The 14,867-nt window shown below is 54.9% G+C and overlaps 1 protein-coding gene across 1 annotated transcript; it reads right to left on the bottom strand.

The window, feature by feature from the left end:
* Positions 1-6,352: 6,352 nt before the first annotated feature.
* Positions 6,353-11,803, bottom strand: TCF15 (transcription factor 15). The gene is made up of 2 exons (XM_047746889.1): positions 11,200-11,803; positions 6,353-6,644 (listed from the first exon to the last, which is right to left on the bottom strand). Exons 1-2 carry the CDS (start codon positions 11,731-11,733, stop codon positions 6,570-6,572), a joined length of 609 nt encoding a protein of 202 aa, XP_047602845.1. The 5' UTR covers positions 11,734-11,803; the 3' UTR covers positions 6,353-6,569.
* Positions 11,804-14,867: the final 3,064 nt, after the last annotated feature.

The raw sequence follows: 14,867 nt of genomic DNA, 5'->3' as shown, positions 1-14,867 counted from the left end.
TGACCTGGGGGAGCCATGAGGATGCTAAAAGCCCCTGGCTCGCTGGGGTGGGGAGCAGTAAATGGGTTCCCTGGCCTCTGCCCACAGTAGCTCGGGACGTGTTTGGCTGCTTCACAGAGTTGCTCCTGAGGTGTGGGGAGAAGTGTCCAGATTGTCAGTTATGTTCAGGGGGGCCCTGGCACCCACAGACGCCCCATCGTTCATCTGGCACAGGGTGGGCTAGACAACTTTGCAGAGCTTTTCATACTCAGCAAAGCCTTCTCTGGCCTCAGAGCATCAGCCCTGTTTCCTGTATTCTCTCCCAGAACCTCCTCCCCCATCATGCCCTAGGAGCACCTGTCACATTTTTATTTGCTCAGAGCCTGCTTTTTTGATAGACTGTGGCCTCTACAAGCCCAGGCACCACATTTGTCTTATTCTCTGATCATCCCTAGAGCCTTGCGTGGTCCGCAGAGCAGCTTGACACGTGTTCGTTGACCGACTGAGTGACTGACCGTCTGACAGTCCAAGCCACCTACCTGCAGCCGGTCTATGGTGTTAAATTCTATCCTATGCCTCCTGATGACTTTTCCCTCCTCTCTGTGGCTCAGGCCATGGGAGCTGGGGCCAGACCCTCTGGATTCACATCACGGCTATGCCATCACCTGACCGGGTGGCCTTGGACTTAGTTTTCTAGACTGTGAAATGAAGATGATGAGAGAACCTAGATAGGCAGGCTGTGGCCTAGATTATGCAAGGCCATGTGTGTAAGGCTTTTGGAGCAGTGCCTCTGACTGGGGAGCCCCAACAAGGTCACTTCCTCTCATGCATATCCCTGCTTTGGAATGTGCCACCAGGCAATGAAAACAGTGACTGCTACACATGGAATCTGGTTCTGGCTCATCTCTGACTCACTGTGACATTGGGGATGCGCCTTGCCTGCTCTGGGCCTCAGTTTCCCCATTGGGGACCTGAAGGGCTCCAGAGGCCATTCCACTGAGAACCTCCAGGAGTCTGTGTTTGAGCCTCTCCAAGTCTGGGCGCATTGGTAAGGCCAGGGAGCCCGTGGAAGATGTGGGTTCTGGGGCCCACCCCCCAGACTCCGACTTCCTCCATGCAGGCTGGGCCCTGGTCTCCTCTGGGCACACTGAGGCAGAGGTGCAACCTGGGCTGTGCAATGCCGGAAGCTCAGGTTCACTTGGAGTCCTCTGGGACCAGACACACACCTGATGATGCTGTGTGGTTCAGCCAGGACACCTGGTTCAAATGCACTCGCTCACCAGCTTCCCTGTGACCTTGAGCAGATTCTTTAACCTCCCTGTACCCCAGTTTCTTATCTAAAAATAGGGCAATAGGAGCATCTGGGTGGCTCAGTTGGTTAAGCATCTACCTTTAGCTCAGGTCATGATCCCGGGGTACTGAGATCAAGTCTCAGGTCAGACTCCCTGCTCAGTGGGGAGCCTGCTTCTCCCGCTACCTGCCTCTCCTCCTGCTTATGTGCTCTCTCTCTCTCTCTCTCTCTCTCTCTCTCGGACAAATAAATAAACACAATATTTATATAAAAATGGGGCAATAATGGTACAGACTTGTCCAGTAGGCCATATGGATTAACTTATGGAAAGTGCATGGACCAAGGACTGATACATAGCAGATTTTCAAAAAGTGAGGCATTTTCCCAAGCTTAGAGGCTCTGGGCATTAAGAAACAACAACTCTTAAATTCTATTAGCCTTCCCTCCTACAAGGCCAGTCTGCCCCGTCTATGAAGCCCTCTGGTCCACCGTGAGCAGACTGCTGAGATGAGGAAAACCAACACCCAGAGAGGGGAAGACACCCAGCTCAGGTCACACAGGAGCAGCAGCCAACAAGCCAACCCAGGCCAGGGCTCCTGCTTTCCAGCCAGTTCACCCTCAACACCTCCCCAGTTTCCAGGCCCTGCTGGCCTGCCCTCTGACCCTGGCCCCCTGGGAGCCTGATCCCAGGCCCGTGGGGTCTGCAAGTCTGTTCTGGATTAGATACGCTGAGAAGCAAACGCTGACGCCCTAGCAGGCTGCCGGGCAGGACCCGTGCACACAGCTGCTGAGGCTCACAGGGACATAAATCATGGTGGCAGGAGGCTTGGGGACTGGGACCACCCTAGCCTCCCAAAGGGCGTGGGGGCCTGGGAGTCATGGACAGGGACCCCTGAGTCCACCAGGGTTTTCTCTATCCTCAGTTGGAGCAGCTGAAGTGAGGGCGAGTCAGAGGGGGCCAGGAGACCATCTGGCAGGCCTTATATCCTTACGGGCCAAAATCTCGACTTTGTTCTAACTTTTCATTCTGCAATTGTTTCCAAACATCAAGAGAAGTAAAAAGTGGTGCAGAGAACTCCAATATGCCCTTTACCTGGATTCCCCAAGTTTGAGCCGTTTGCCACATCGGCAGGATCCTTCTCTTGCCCACATGTGTTTTTCCAGCGTAGGACTCCTCTACCCCTCCGTGATACCCAGGGGCGAATTTCTTAAGCACAAGGATATCCTCTTACATAACCATACTGTTAGCAAATTCGGAAAATGGAACGTTGCTCCAGTACTTTTATCCAATCTATTGTTCTTATTCTGACTTTGTCATCTGTCTTCTCTAGCATATCCCCCCCTACCTGCTGTACCAGGGGGTTTGCAGACCCAGTTCAGGGTCACGTCCTACGTTTTGTTTTCTGGGTCTCAACTCTGGATACCATATCCACATGAGGTAAAACACACGGCAGAAGGAGATGCAGACATTCAACTTAACATGTATGTCCTGTAAATTGATAGTTTTGTAAATCTTCAATTTATATTTTTTTAAAAAGGTCTTATTTGAGAGAGCAAGAAAGAGAGGGTATGAGCAGGGGGAGAGGCAGAGGGCGCAGACTCCCCACTGAGCAGGGAGCTTGATGTGCGACTTGATCCTAGGATCTGGGGACCATGACCTGAGCCGAAGGCAGACGCTTCACCAAGTGCCCCTGTAAATCCTCTATTTGATATTCTCACGATAATGCCTTGTATTTGTGACCGTGTGTGGATGCTTAAGAGTTAACCTGCTAAATCTACCACACATTTTTGGAATTTTGTTTTGTGGTGTTTTTTAATCTAACAGGAGCCTCATAAAATGGAGGACCAATAAAATGGAGGACCAGTGAGGGGAGTTTAGGCGTAGAGGAGCCCTGCCTGGAGGAAGGGGTGCTGCCTTCTCAGTCCTGCTTAGATCCCCAAACTGCACAACGGTGGCCCACTGGTGTTCTTCTCTGGGCTTTGGCATCCCTCATTGCCACGGGCAACCTCTGAGGTCTTCCACCTGCGGTTCTGAAATTTGGGAAGAGAGCCCTGTGGGTCATGGGGGCTACCCGGGTTCCTAGGGACCCAGGAGGGCCAGGGACTCACGGTGAGACCCGAGGGAGGCTGCTTCTTCTGGATTGACTCAGTCTCCTCATTGTGAAATGGGGGCCTCAGAGACCATTTTCGGGTCGGTGTTCCTAGTGTCTAAGAAGTTTTGGGTAGAGAGTGCAACCAGAAATCTAAACCTCCCCTTTAGGATCTCAGGTGGCCTGGCTGGACCGAGGCTCAGGGGTGCCTGTAAGCGGCAAAGTGCATGAGATGGCGAGCTGTGCAGCTGTGACCAAGTCCAAAGGGGCTTTCTTTTTTGGTGCAAAACAGTGTGTGTGCAAGGCCACCGCTCATGTGGGAAAACAATGTCTGTGTGGCTTGCCTATAGAGGCAAAGCCTGTTCCTGCGGAATCCCTGAGACCCTGATGAAGATAATTGCCTCCCAGAACAGGAACTCAGTGGCTGGGCAGGAGGGAGACGTGTGGCTGCTTTATTCTCTTTGGTATCTCTTGAGCCGCGGGCTCTGTAAGTGTATCCATTTTACAGGAAATACAACGGGAAGAACCTGGTGTGAACAGAAGTGCAAGAGGAGCTCCTGGATGCTCTCACAGCCACTTCCTGGTCTGCATACGGGGTACACGAGTGTGTGCAGCTTGTGGAAACTTACTGAGCTGCGCACTTAGCGGCAGGTGCACTTTCTTGCACGTGAGTCGTACTTCAGGGGAAAGCTGTAACCGAGTACGCTGTAAATGCTTGTTTCGGTGTCCGTTTTACAAAAACTCTGGATGACAGCGCTAACTGCGGTGATCTTTGGGGTGGGTGCCATTTCTACGGTCTTGCAGCACTGAAATGTTTTACAGTGAAAACAGAAGCAGAGAAACCGATGGCTGCTTTTTCAGAACCAGAGATCAGGAGAGAGCACTTTTGGAAGGACACACAGGAAAGGGCTTCCAACCACTGACTTTGGGGAGGAGCCAGAGGGAGGTATGGGATTACTTACCCCATGCAGAAATGATCTATTAAAAACTATTTAATAAGGCAAAACAAATGCTTATCACTCTGTCCCAGCTATTCTTGCTGGTGACGGACTGGCCTGGGGAGGCCTGGGATGGAGGTCATGTGATTTCTCTGGGGTCACCCAGCAAATCTGGTGGCAGAAGCGGGCCTCCAGCCCCCAGCACCCAAGTGTCTGCTCTGTCCCCGCTCCCGGGTTTCCTGCCATTGACAAGTCACAGTCCTTTCCTATGGCTTTGCCAGGGGCTGCCTGGCCCTGGGCAGACACAGGGAGCACAATGTGCTTTCCTAATTAGCTCCCCCAGGGGGAAGCATGACTACACTGGGACAGGATAGGCAAGCCCCACGTCCCTGGAACACACGGGACATGGGGTAGAGGGTGCGTGGAAAGATCTCCCGGGCTGGACCTTAGCCCCTTGGGGCCCTCCTTCCTCTACTTCTCACCAAAGAGGTTAAATGTGGTGGTTTCATGGCCATTCCAACCTGGACTGACCCCCTTGTTCTCCTGGGGCCTCGGTTTTCGTCTGTGAGGCAGACAGGGGTGGGTCTGGCTCTCTGCTGTGGGGTCTGGCATGGGGACCGTGCTCAGTATCTGTTAGTCTGCGAAACGGACAGCCCCACCTCGGGCTCAGTCAAAAGGTCAAATGCAGAGCAGAGTGGATACAAGCATGGACTCTGGCCAGGTGTCTGTCAGTAAACACTAATTAAAAGTGTTTGTTAAATTCATTTTTCAAATAGGCATGAGTGTACCCAGAGGCAAGGGTGGCTGCCCGGCTTGGCCACCTTTCCTTCCCTCCAGCCTCCTGAGCCTCTCTGATTCTGGCCTCGCAGGGACTGTTCCAGCCAGAGAGCCAAGGGCACTTGGCTGTACCACCCAGCTGTCCCCATCACCATCGTGGCTGAATCTGCGAGATGGGGGAAACACCAGCCCTCACCTTGCAGGCCTGCTGGAGAAGCATCGGGGCCCTGGGGGGCTGGCACTCCAGTGGGGGATCTCCAGGGCCAGGGAAGGCTTTAGGGGTGGACAGATCTCACCTCATCCTGCCATATGCCTTGGGGGGGTCACACTGCTCCTCCAAATCATCTCAGCTAAAACAGGGGTAAGAACATCCCATTAGTGCATTCACTTGCATGTGGGGGAGCTGCGTGCCTACACGGCCTGTCTGCAAAAACACGGACAAGGGAGAGGTTACAGTATAGAACATTCATCAGGTGGAACACACAGTTATTAAACGGACGAGGCCACCCTTTACCTTTGCGTGCTGACTTGGGATGACAGCTGACCTAGGTCTGGGAGAGCCATGCAAGGGGCAGAAAGCACGGACAACACACTATTGTTTGTGTAAAGGGTGGGAGAAAGTTAACATATACATATATTTCTGTTCTTGCTTGGCTATTCATAGGGAATGGGACAAGATCTGAGAATGGGACTGATCACAAAATGTGGTGGCTAAGGCTGCCTGAAGGGAGAGCTGGTGGATGGAGGGCACAAGGAAGGGAAGCTTCCCTGTATTTCTTCTCGTACCTCTTGAAGTCTGAACCATGTGGATCAATAGATTCCTTACTCAAAAATAAATCAGATTAAGATTTCTTGACCAACCGCCACAGACAGCTAAGGGCTATTCAAGAAGACTATGAAGTCTGGTTATCTTGTCTTCTGGAGACGGTCCTTCTGCACCCCACCCAGCCCTCCGCCCCCCCGCCCCACCCCCTTCAGGGCTGAGGGCAGCACCTGTGACATCTGGGCCTCTGCCAAGTCTAGGAGGAGCCGCCTCTAACCTCTGATGTCCCTAGTCTTCACCCAACCCCCCATCGCCGTTCTTCAGCTGGGAACATCTTTTATTTAAAAATACTTTTTTATTTTAAACCCACCAATTCTCTCTCTCTTATACACACACACACACACACACAGACACACATCCCCACACTCATTCACAGATATGCACATATCCTCTGTCACCAACAGTCTTTGTTTTTCCAAAAGTTCAGCCTTATCTCTGACCGGCCAGGGCTGGGGCTGGCTGGCTGGGTCCTCATAGCTCTCTGGGGTGCAGTGGAGATGTCCCGGGGAGCCTGCCCACAGGGTCATGGGCCCAGACCATTGTCCCCTGGTCCCAACACGAAAGAGGTTTGCGTTGGGCTCCTGGGGTCTTCTCCCCTGTTTAACCAGTGGCTGGCCTCTGGCCTTCTTCTTCAGGGTCCTGCTTGGAACAAATGCCACAGGGGACTAGGCTCATCTCCGCGGCACTCGGAGGGGGGCCACCCCCCTCACCTTCAAGCAGCTGCCCCCCAGGTCACGACGGCCGCCCTGCAAGAGGAAAGAAAGAGAAAGTTTGGTCAGGTCACCGTGAACACTGGAACTAACCTCTGTGTCCGGCAATAGGGGACTTGATAAATAAATCACAGCCGCACAATGAAGTTCTCCACAGCAGAACGCCAAAGGGAGTCTTTGTGACTGACAGGGAATGATGGAGAGATAACTGCATTTAAGGACAAAGGCAAGAACTGAGTGAATGTTCCCATGTGCTGAGATGTCTGGAGAGAAGGGCACATGGGAAATTGCTAACAGGTTTCCTCAGAGGACAGGGATTTCATGGGGGACGAGGCATGACGGGTGGGAAGGAGATTTTCTCTCTTTCGTTCTTTCTTTTTAATGCTATGTACTTTTTTACCCTTTCTGTTTCTTGTAACTTCATTTTATGTAATTTGTTGCCTTTTTTTTTTTAACCCAATACATTTAAAATCATATTAAACGGTAAAACAAATGAACCCCACAGTGGTCCTCCTAACTGCCTGATTGTATGCGCAGTGGCTTACTCATCAACCTTCAAAAGTAGACTGTGGATTTCTAGCCTCCTTGCCTTCATTCAGGGCGTTCTCTCTGCCAGGAATACGCACTCTGGTCCTGTCTCCCCGGGAAGGTTTCTCTATTTCTGCCATTACCCAGCACTTCCGGGGACATTTCACTGGGAGAAACTTGGAAGGGGAAGACAGAGTTTCTTTTTGTTCCCCACTCAGGCTGGGAGCTGAGGGAGGGGTAGGGGAAACGTCCTCACTCCAAAATCCTGGTTGCAGCCCTGAGCCCGACATGAGTGGGTGCCAAACATTGCCCCTTGAATCCGTGCTGCTCACTGGGAGATGAGCTCATGGTGGCACCCCTGAAGCCACCTGTCCCTCAGCCCGTAGGGACCATCCCTATTTGGTGGTCTGAGGTCTGACGTGGGGCTATCGTCCTCGCTGTAAGTCAGCGAGGTCCCAGACATTAGAGCACTCCTCTGTTGAGGCCTCCAGCCGCTTAAGGCCAAGCCCAGAGGCACCCAGCCAGTTGGTTAAAAAAAAGCTGGGCCAGAAATCCGTGTTGTCCAGCAGTTCTGCCTCCAGGACCTGCTAGTGTCTGAAATCCCACCGTCAATGCTCACCCCACCGAGCCTGGCTAGGAGATGGGGGGACAGGCCTCCTTCTCAGTCATCTAGAGAAATAGCCAACCATCTGAGAGCTCTGCCCCCTGCCCCCTCCGTCCTGGGCCCAGGTTGGGGCAGATCCATCCAGATGTGAGCCCAGCCTCCCTCGAGGCTCTCTGGGCCCAGGGACAACATGTTCATTCACAGGCAGGGCTATTTTGAGGGCTGAGGCCACAGTCCCAGCAGAGCCCGGGGCTTAGGCTTCTCAGACAAATCTGGCAGGAGTAGCTGAGAAGGGGGGACAGGCGTGGGGGGTAGGGGGTGTAGTGTTGGGGGATTAAAAAACCCGCCTCCCATTCTTTCACGATGACCTCAGGGACAGGGGGAGCCATCTCTCGGCCAAGTCTGGCAGTCATCAGGAGACCCCAGTCTCATGCTAATGCTGGGACTGTTCGCCTCCCTGAGATTATGTCCTCATCTACAAAGTGGGGTCAAAATGATTCTGCTGCCATCCCAGGGTGCAGGCTGTTGCAGACGCGGCTGTGAAAGAGGCTTGCAGATAGCCAAAAGCACTTAGAAGGGACCCTGACCAGGACCCCACTTCTCTGTCCCCGAGGAAGTCAGTGCCCAGGGCTCTGGGAAGCTGAGTCGGGCTTGAGTGAAATGGATCCAGGCTTCGATCCCTGCTCTGCCATGGACTACCCATCGGACTCGGGCAGGTGACTTCACTGCACTGAGCCTGTCTCCCCGTGTGTAAAGCAAAGTCACGGTGAGGATCGTACGCATTCAGCTAGTTAAAGCCCTTAGTACCGCGTCAGACACACAGATAAAGCGTTCAAGTAGATATTCACAAGTATCATTATCAGCATCAGCCAGTGAGGGTTCCTCCTTGCCTCCCCCCCACCCTCTGTGCCCCTCTCTGTGCCTGAGCTGTGTACGCCAGCTGGGTGGGGGGGGGTGCTTTCCAAGATGATCCTACCCACCCCCAACTCCGGGTGACAAAGGGGGAACAGTAGAGACAAGAACCCTCCCTCCGTCTCCCACTTGCTATTTCTAAAGGACCACACTTGACCCCTCCTTAGACAGAAAGATCCTACAGAGAGCCTGGTGGTCCCTTGTGACCCCATCCTCAGATTAGCCATGTGGGAGGGAGGGGGTGGCTCAAAGTTAAGCAGCAGAGTCTGGGCCTTGGAGCTCTCTGGCCCCCTGAGCTCAGAAGGGGGACCCTGCAGTGGCTCCACGAGAGTCCGTTTTCTTTCAGTTGAGCCTTTGAGGGGCCAGAGCTGGCCAGGATCACCCCTCTCGCCTACTCCCAGAGGAGCCTGTGGGGGAAAGCATGGCTTCTGCAGCCAAATTTGGCTAGGTTCTTGGTCCTGTAGACAGATCGCAGGGAAACAGCCAGACCCAGGTGAATAAATCCCAGTGATCCACAGGACAGGCTGAACCCAGCAGAGAAGGCCCCCCACCCTGCCCCGATGTGGGTGTGGGTGCGTGGCAGATGTGCCTTCTCCGCCAGGCCTGCGGTTATAACTCGCCAGCCCCCTGCCCTCCCTCCCCAATAACCTTTCCCACTTCCCAATCAGGCAGGCTTGAGTTCAAACCCTCACTCCATCATGGACAGCGTCTCTAAGCAGGTGGGGGCCACCAGAACACCTCTGCCCCTAAGGGGTTTTAACCAGAATGGGTGATGAGTGCTTAGCCCAGGAAATCAGTGCCCATCACGAGTGCCTCCCGTCTGTACTCTGCCACCTTCAACCTCTTTCCCCTTCCTTCTCTATATCATGTTTTCTGACGCCAACTCTTGGGGTGCCCTGCTCCTAGAACACCTTTCCCTATCCACTCATCTGCCGGCCTCTGTTTCCAAGCATGTGTCAGGAATTCAGCCCCTGGCTGGGGGCTTCCTTTGGGCTCCCATGGTCTCTTGGTGCTCTGCCTTCCCACCAGGAGACTGTGGCCTCCCTGTCTTCATCCCCATTCCCTTGCCCTGGCACTGGGAGTTCATGACTGTGTGGGTGGGGCCCCACGACCTGCTTCTCTGGGAAGGTTCTCAGAGCCAACAAAAGGCAGCTATTGGGTAGATAAGGTTGGCTGAACTGAAGGAACAGGTGAAGGGCAGTCCGAGGGTTATCATCAAGGGCCCAGCCAGCCCTCAGCATCCCAGGCCAGATACATGAAGGCCCACCTGGCTTTCCCACCCCACCTGGAACACCAGCCGGGGCCCACAGCTGAGAGTTGGCAGGGTACAAGTCAGGCAGAGCCTGAGACGACTGACTCAGGGAATCTGAAGCAGCCATGGGGGTGAGAGGCCAGGCTGGGAGTCTGATGAGTCAGAAGAAGACAGTCTGGGGCCAGGACTCATGGGCTTCCCCGGGACAGAGTGAAGCAGGGGACCTCGAGCAGCTATAAGAACCAAAGAGTGGGGGACTCAGAGACTGACTCTAATCCTCTGTGCCCTTTCACTTTCCAAAAGGCTGTGGGACAGTCAGGGGCTCCCCCAGTCTCACTACCTCCATATGTAAATGATAGCTGCTGGAATCCAAAGCTATCACACACACCAGCTTCCCTACTGTAGGAGAAAGCTAGGACAAGAGAGGGAAAGGTGGGGGATGAAGCAGGCTCCTTGGGGCCTAAGCAGGAGGAGAACCCGCTTCCAACCAGGAGAGCCCCCTTTCAACCTCTGCAGTTACTCAGCCCCCTCCGCTCCCTATCAGGCTGGTTCTTATCCTTATGTGGGCGGACACACCACAGGAGCTCAGCTCCAGCTTCATCCAGCTGACTCAACGGTGACCTCGCCCCCATGCTCTACCCCTTTTGTGGAGACCCCCTTCTTCACTCCTACTGCTCATTAGCTGGCCACCTCAGATTTTTAGTCAGAGATACGTGTCTCCTCTTCTCAGTCTCCTGCCTTTGGGTCAAGTCTTAGGATGGCGAACAATTATTTTACTGGTGGGGGTAGTTCATGGCAAACGTGGACCAGCAAGCAACAGAACTTGCGCTGTGGCTTCCCAGGTGATCAAATGTGGGCATGCGATCACACCCCTCTGAGCCTCAGATCCTCATCTGTGATAAAATGGGCAGAATAACTACCTGCCTGGGAGTTCTTGTGAGGGTCAAAGAGGAGGAGGAACGCACCTCGCACCTGGGAAGCGCTTAATAAAATGATGGCCTTTCTAACTACTTCTCACGCTCTTTCCCCAGCACACCTTCAGTTAAAGGGGTGTCCTTCAAGGAGCCATCTCCGTTTTCTGGGCTTTCCTGCACCAACTCTGTTTGGGGGACTTTGAGCGAGTGGTTCTGTTACACATCAAACCCTGCGCTTGGAGCGCCGCAGCCCCCGACAAACTTCCTGTCGCTTCCCCCTCTCTTCATTGGGGTCTCCTCTCCTCTTCTGCTTCCCCAGGAGGCCCCGTCCCCCGCTAACCCCCGACCCGCGACTACAGTCCTGGGGCTCCGCGCACTCACCCCTTTGCGCTGGTTGCTGAGGCAGAAGGTGCAGATGGAGCGCGGCTGGCGGCCGCCGTCGGGGGCGGCGGGGACCGCGCTCTTGGCACTGCCGGCCGCACGGAAGCACGGCTGCCCGTCGTCGGCCGCGTCGCCCAGCAGCAGCACGTTGGCCAGGTGCGCGATGTAGCTGGACGCCAGGCGTAGCGTCTCGATCTTGGACAGCTTGCGGTCCACCGGCTCGGTGGGGATGAGCGTGCGCAGCGCCGTGAAGGCCGTGTTCACGCTCTGCGTGCGGTCCCGCTCCCGCGCGTTGGCCGCCTGCCGCTGTCGCACCACCACCACGGGACCCGCGCCGCCGCCGCCGCCGCCGCCACTCGCCCGCCGCCCGCCCCCGGGGCCCGGGCCGCGCCGCGCCGCCTCCAGGCCCTCGCAGCAGCCAAACGACTGGTCGGACGCGTCGCTCTCGCTGCGGTTCTCCTCGTCCTCGCTTAGCAGCCGCACGTCCGGGTACAGCACGTGCGCGCCGACGGGGCGCAGCAGCGCGAACGCCATGGGCGCCGGGCCGTGTCTCTCCGTGCGCCGCGTCCCAGCGTCTGCCGCGCCCCGCCGTGCGCTCCCGCGCGCTCCCACGGCCCCGCCGGCCGCCGCCTTATAGCCGGGGAGGGGCCAATCACGAGGCCGCCCCGGCGGGGGCGGAGGCCGCCGCCCTGGCCAATGGGGAGGCGCCCTTCGCGTCCCGGCCAATGGCGAAGCGCCCACCGCCCCCGTTCCCCAGGTTGAAAGCAGCCCGGGAGCTAAGCCGCCCGCCGTGAGGCTCCAGGCAGCGCAGGCGAGCGGGGCAAGTGTCTGGGGAGTTTGGGTGGGGGGGGCGGGGTGTTCTGGGTGGCTGGGATGGGGTGTGCCCAGGTCTGGACTCTCTATCTTCGGTCTAGACCCGCAGAGAGAGTCCCAAGGCTTGTTTCCTCGTTCGGTAAGAGGGTTGCAGAGAAACCAGCTCGGGGTTTTCCCGCCCCCACGTTCTGATACTGTGGTTCTGCAGCTTTCTTGTGTGTAAGAATTGGGGAAGGGGGCTGTTGGCATGACAGATTCCCGGGTTCCTCCCGTTCTGATTCAGCAGGTTTGGAACGGGACCCAGGAATCTGCATTAGGATGGTGTCCATGGAAAGCACTTAAGAGAAACACTAATCTTTCCAAATAAGGATTACACAGTGTCACATCCTCAACGGCAAACTTAAAAAAAAAAAAAAAAAAAAAGCGGGGGTGGGGGAGGGGGACAAGAACAGCACACACAAACCAGTACTTCATTCATTCATTTATTCATCCAACAAATATTTCTTGGGTCCCTGCGATGTCAGGAATGGTTTTAGGTCTGCGAATAGAAAAGTGACAAACTCTTTGCCCTCATGGAATTGACATTTGGGTTGAGGCCTTACTGTGTGCCAGCCATGTGCTGAGGGCTATACTGATCTTTACTACTCCTTGTTGAAGTTGTGGGGGAGTATCCCCGATTTACAGATCAGAGAGCTCTAGCCTTCAGTCTTACAAGAGGTGAGTGGAGGCTTTAGCCACAGCCTGTTTGACTTCACCATCACCCGTGGCCTACTAACCCTCACCACCAATAAAACACAGATTACCTTCCTGTAATCTCCACAATCCCACCCTGGCTCCAAATCCACACCTCTCTATTTCCTCGGAATGGCACCAGAGAGAGAGAGAGAGAGAAAGGTGTGACTGTCTTTCCTCGTTGCCTTCCTTCCTTTCTTCCTTCCTTAGGGAAACCTTAGATTGTTGAGTCTGACATGTTCTCCTTCTTGGGGGCCCTGGGAAGAATTACTAAGCTGTTGATGGCGGCTGGGGTCCCCACGCTGTGCCCCCCTCCCAGCTCCATCCTGGGGAATGGTCCAACCTGTATCCCTAGGATTTGAAAATAACTCTCTTCAACCTGAATGCATCTATGTGGTAGAGAGGGCACAGGGAGTGAAGGCAAAGGGTTTCTAGATGTGTTTTCAGCTTGTTTTCCTTTCTGGGCCTCAGGTTTTTTGAAGATGACTCCCAGTTCTGTCACACTCCTTTCCTGGCTTCTCCTACCCAGGGCAGAATGGGGGAAGGGAGCTAGAGGGTTTCCCTTGGCTGTCTGGAGAGCAGCCCCTGATGTCTTCAAGCCCCAGGGTCTGTGGGAATTTCTGTTCCCACACCTGGCTCCCCCACCCCTCCTCATTTGACCGTGACCCCAGCCAGGCTGGGCTTTGGGGAAGAGGAGAAGGAGCCTGCACAGGCCCCCTCCCCACAGGGCTAGTCCCATACGCAGCCCCAGGCCAGGCTGCTGCTTCCTGAGCAGATGAGTTATTACCGGGAGATTTCCTTCCCTGTCGGCGCCTCCTCACAGGGGCTCCGGGCTCCCTTCACTTTCGCTTTCTCCCCCTTCTCCCCCTCTTTTCTGCTCTCAGTCCTCAGGCAGCTTGAAATTCCTCTGTCCCGTCCCCTCCCCACTCCAGCTCCAGGTTGGAGAAGCCAAACAGGGCATGAACTGGGCCCGGAAGCTGGGGAGGGCTTACTTGCTAGGCTCATTCATTCACTCGCTCCTCAGGCAGGCTTTGACATTGGGGACCCTGGGAGTAAAATAAAACCATGAATGAGACTGAGTTGGGCCTTTGGAAAGCGAGCTGTAAACAAAGAACTCCAGGACAATGTGATGGGAGCCATAAGCCTGCCTCCTAGAGCGGGGGTCCAGCCCAGGGGTAGCTGCCTCATGGAGTTTGGTTTCCTGCTCAGAAAACTGGGGATAATAATAACCCCTCCCTAGGGCTAGTGATGGTTCCTAGAGTGCATGCCTGTTAAGCCGTGGCCTGGCACCTATCGAGAACTCAACACATAAGAGGTGTTTGTGCTGAATCTCTTAGAGTTTGGCTGCAGGTGGAGGAGAGACCCATGGCCAGCAAAGGCTGAGCAGCTTTGACTCTGTTCCCAGTCCCATCCCTGGGAGTGGGCATGGAGCTCCTTGCCACATTCTTAGCTCACCCACGCGAGGGGCTCAGCTCCTTCCATCCCCTGTCCTCTGTCTCTGCTCCAGCCACACTGCTTCCTCACTGCCTGTGGAGCCCACGTCTACTGTGCACCCGCCTGGATACCCCCGAGCTTAGTCCCTCACTTTCTTCCGGTCTTCCCTTAAATCTCACCTCCTCAGAGAGGCCTTCTCCCACCACGGCCCCTACCCCCTCATCCCTGCTAGCACCCCCCACAGCTCTCCCTCTCCACTCCATCTTGCTTTCCTTCTTTCCATGCACCTGTTATTGCTTCTCTTCCTTCATCTGCAAATATTAATTGAGCACCTACTATATGCCAGGCACAGTTCTGGGTCTGGGGCATACAGCAGCGAACGTACTACATAATTAGCTGGCTCCCTCCGCTGGAACATAAGCGTCATGGGGCAAGGGCATGGTATTTTGCTCATCTCATTTCCTCTCTTTCACAACCTTCCAAGGTAGGCATCATTATTATTCCCAATTTACAGATGAAGACCCCCAAGGTCCTAAGAGCGGGGAGTGACTTTCTTGATTGAGGTTGCACTGTGGGCCAAGGGGATCTCAGGTTGGTCACACTCTTCCCCAGCCACAGGGCCTCTCTAGTAGCCCAGAGGGGTGGGAGGTCTGAGAAGGAGTCTGTCTGGTAAGAGGAGAGTCTTCTTT

This window comes from Lutra lutra, chromosome 9, assembly GCF_902655055.1.
Source record: "Lutra lutra chromosome 9, mLutLut1.2, whole genome shotgun sequence".
In the NCBI taxonomy this organism is placed as follows: Eukaryota; Metazoa; Chordata; class Mammalia; order Carnivora; family Mustelidae; genus Lutra; species Lutra lutra.
This window is presented reverse-complemented; position numbering and strand designations above follow the sequence as displayed.

What these genes read in the sequence shown, in the direction of transcription:
- TCF15 (XM_047746889.1), bottom strand. Translation starts at nt 11,733, where the DNA reads ATGGCGTTCGCGCTGCTGCGCCCCGTCGGCGCGCACGTGCTGTACCCG. An exon ending in TCAGCAACCAGCGCAAAGGG is followed by an intron (nt 6,645 to 11,199) that starts GTGAGTGCGCGG and finishes TTCCTCTTGCAG; the next exon opens with GGCGGCCGTCGTGACCTGGG.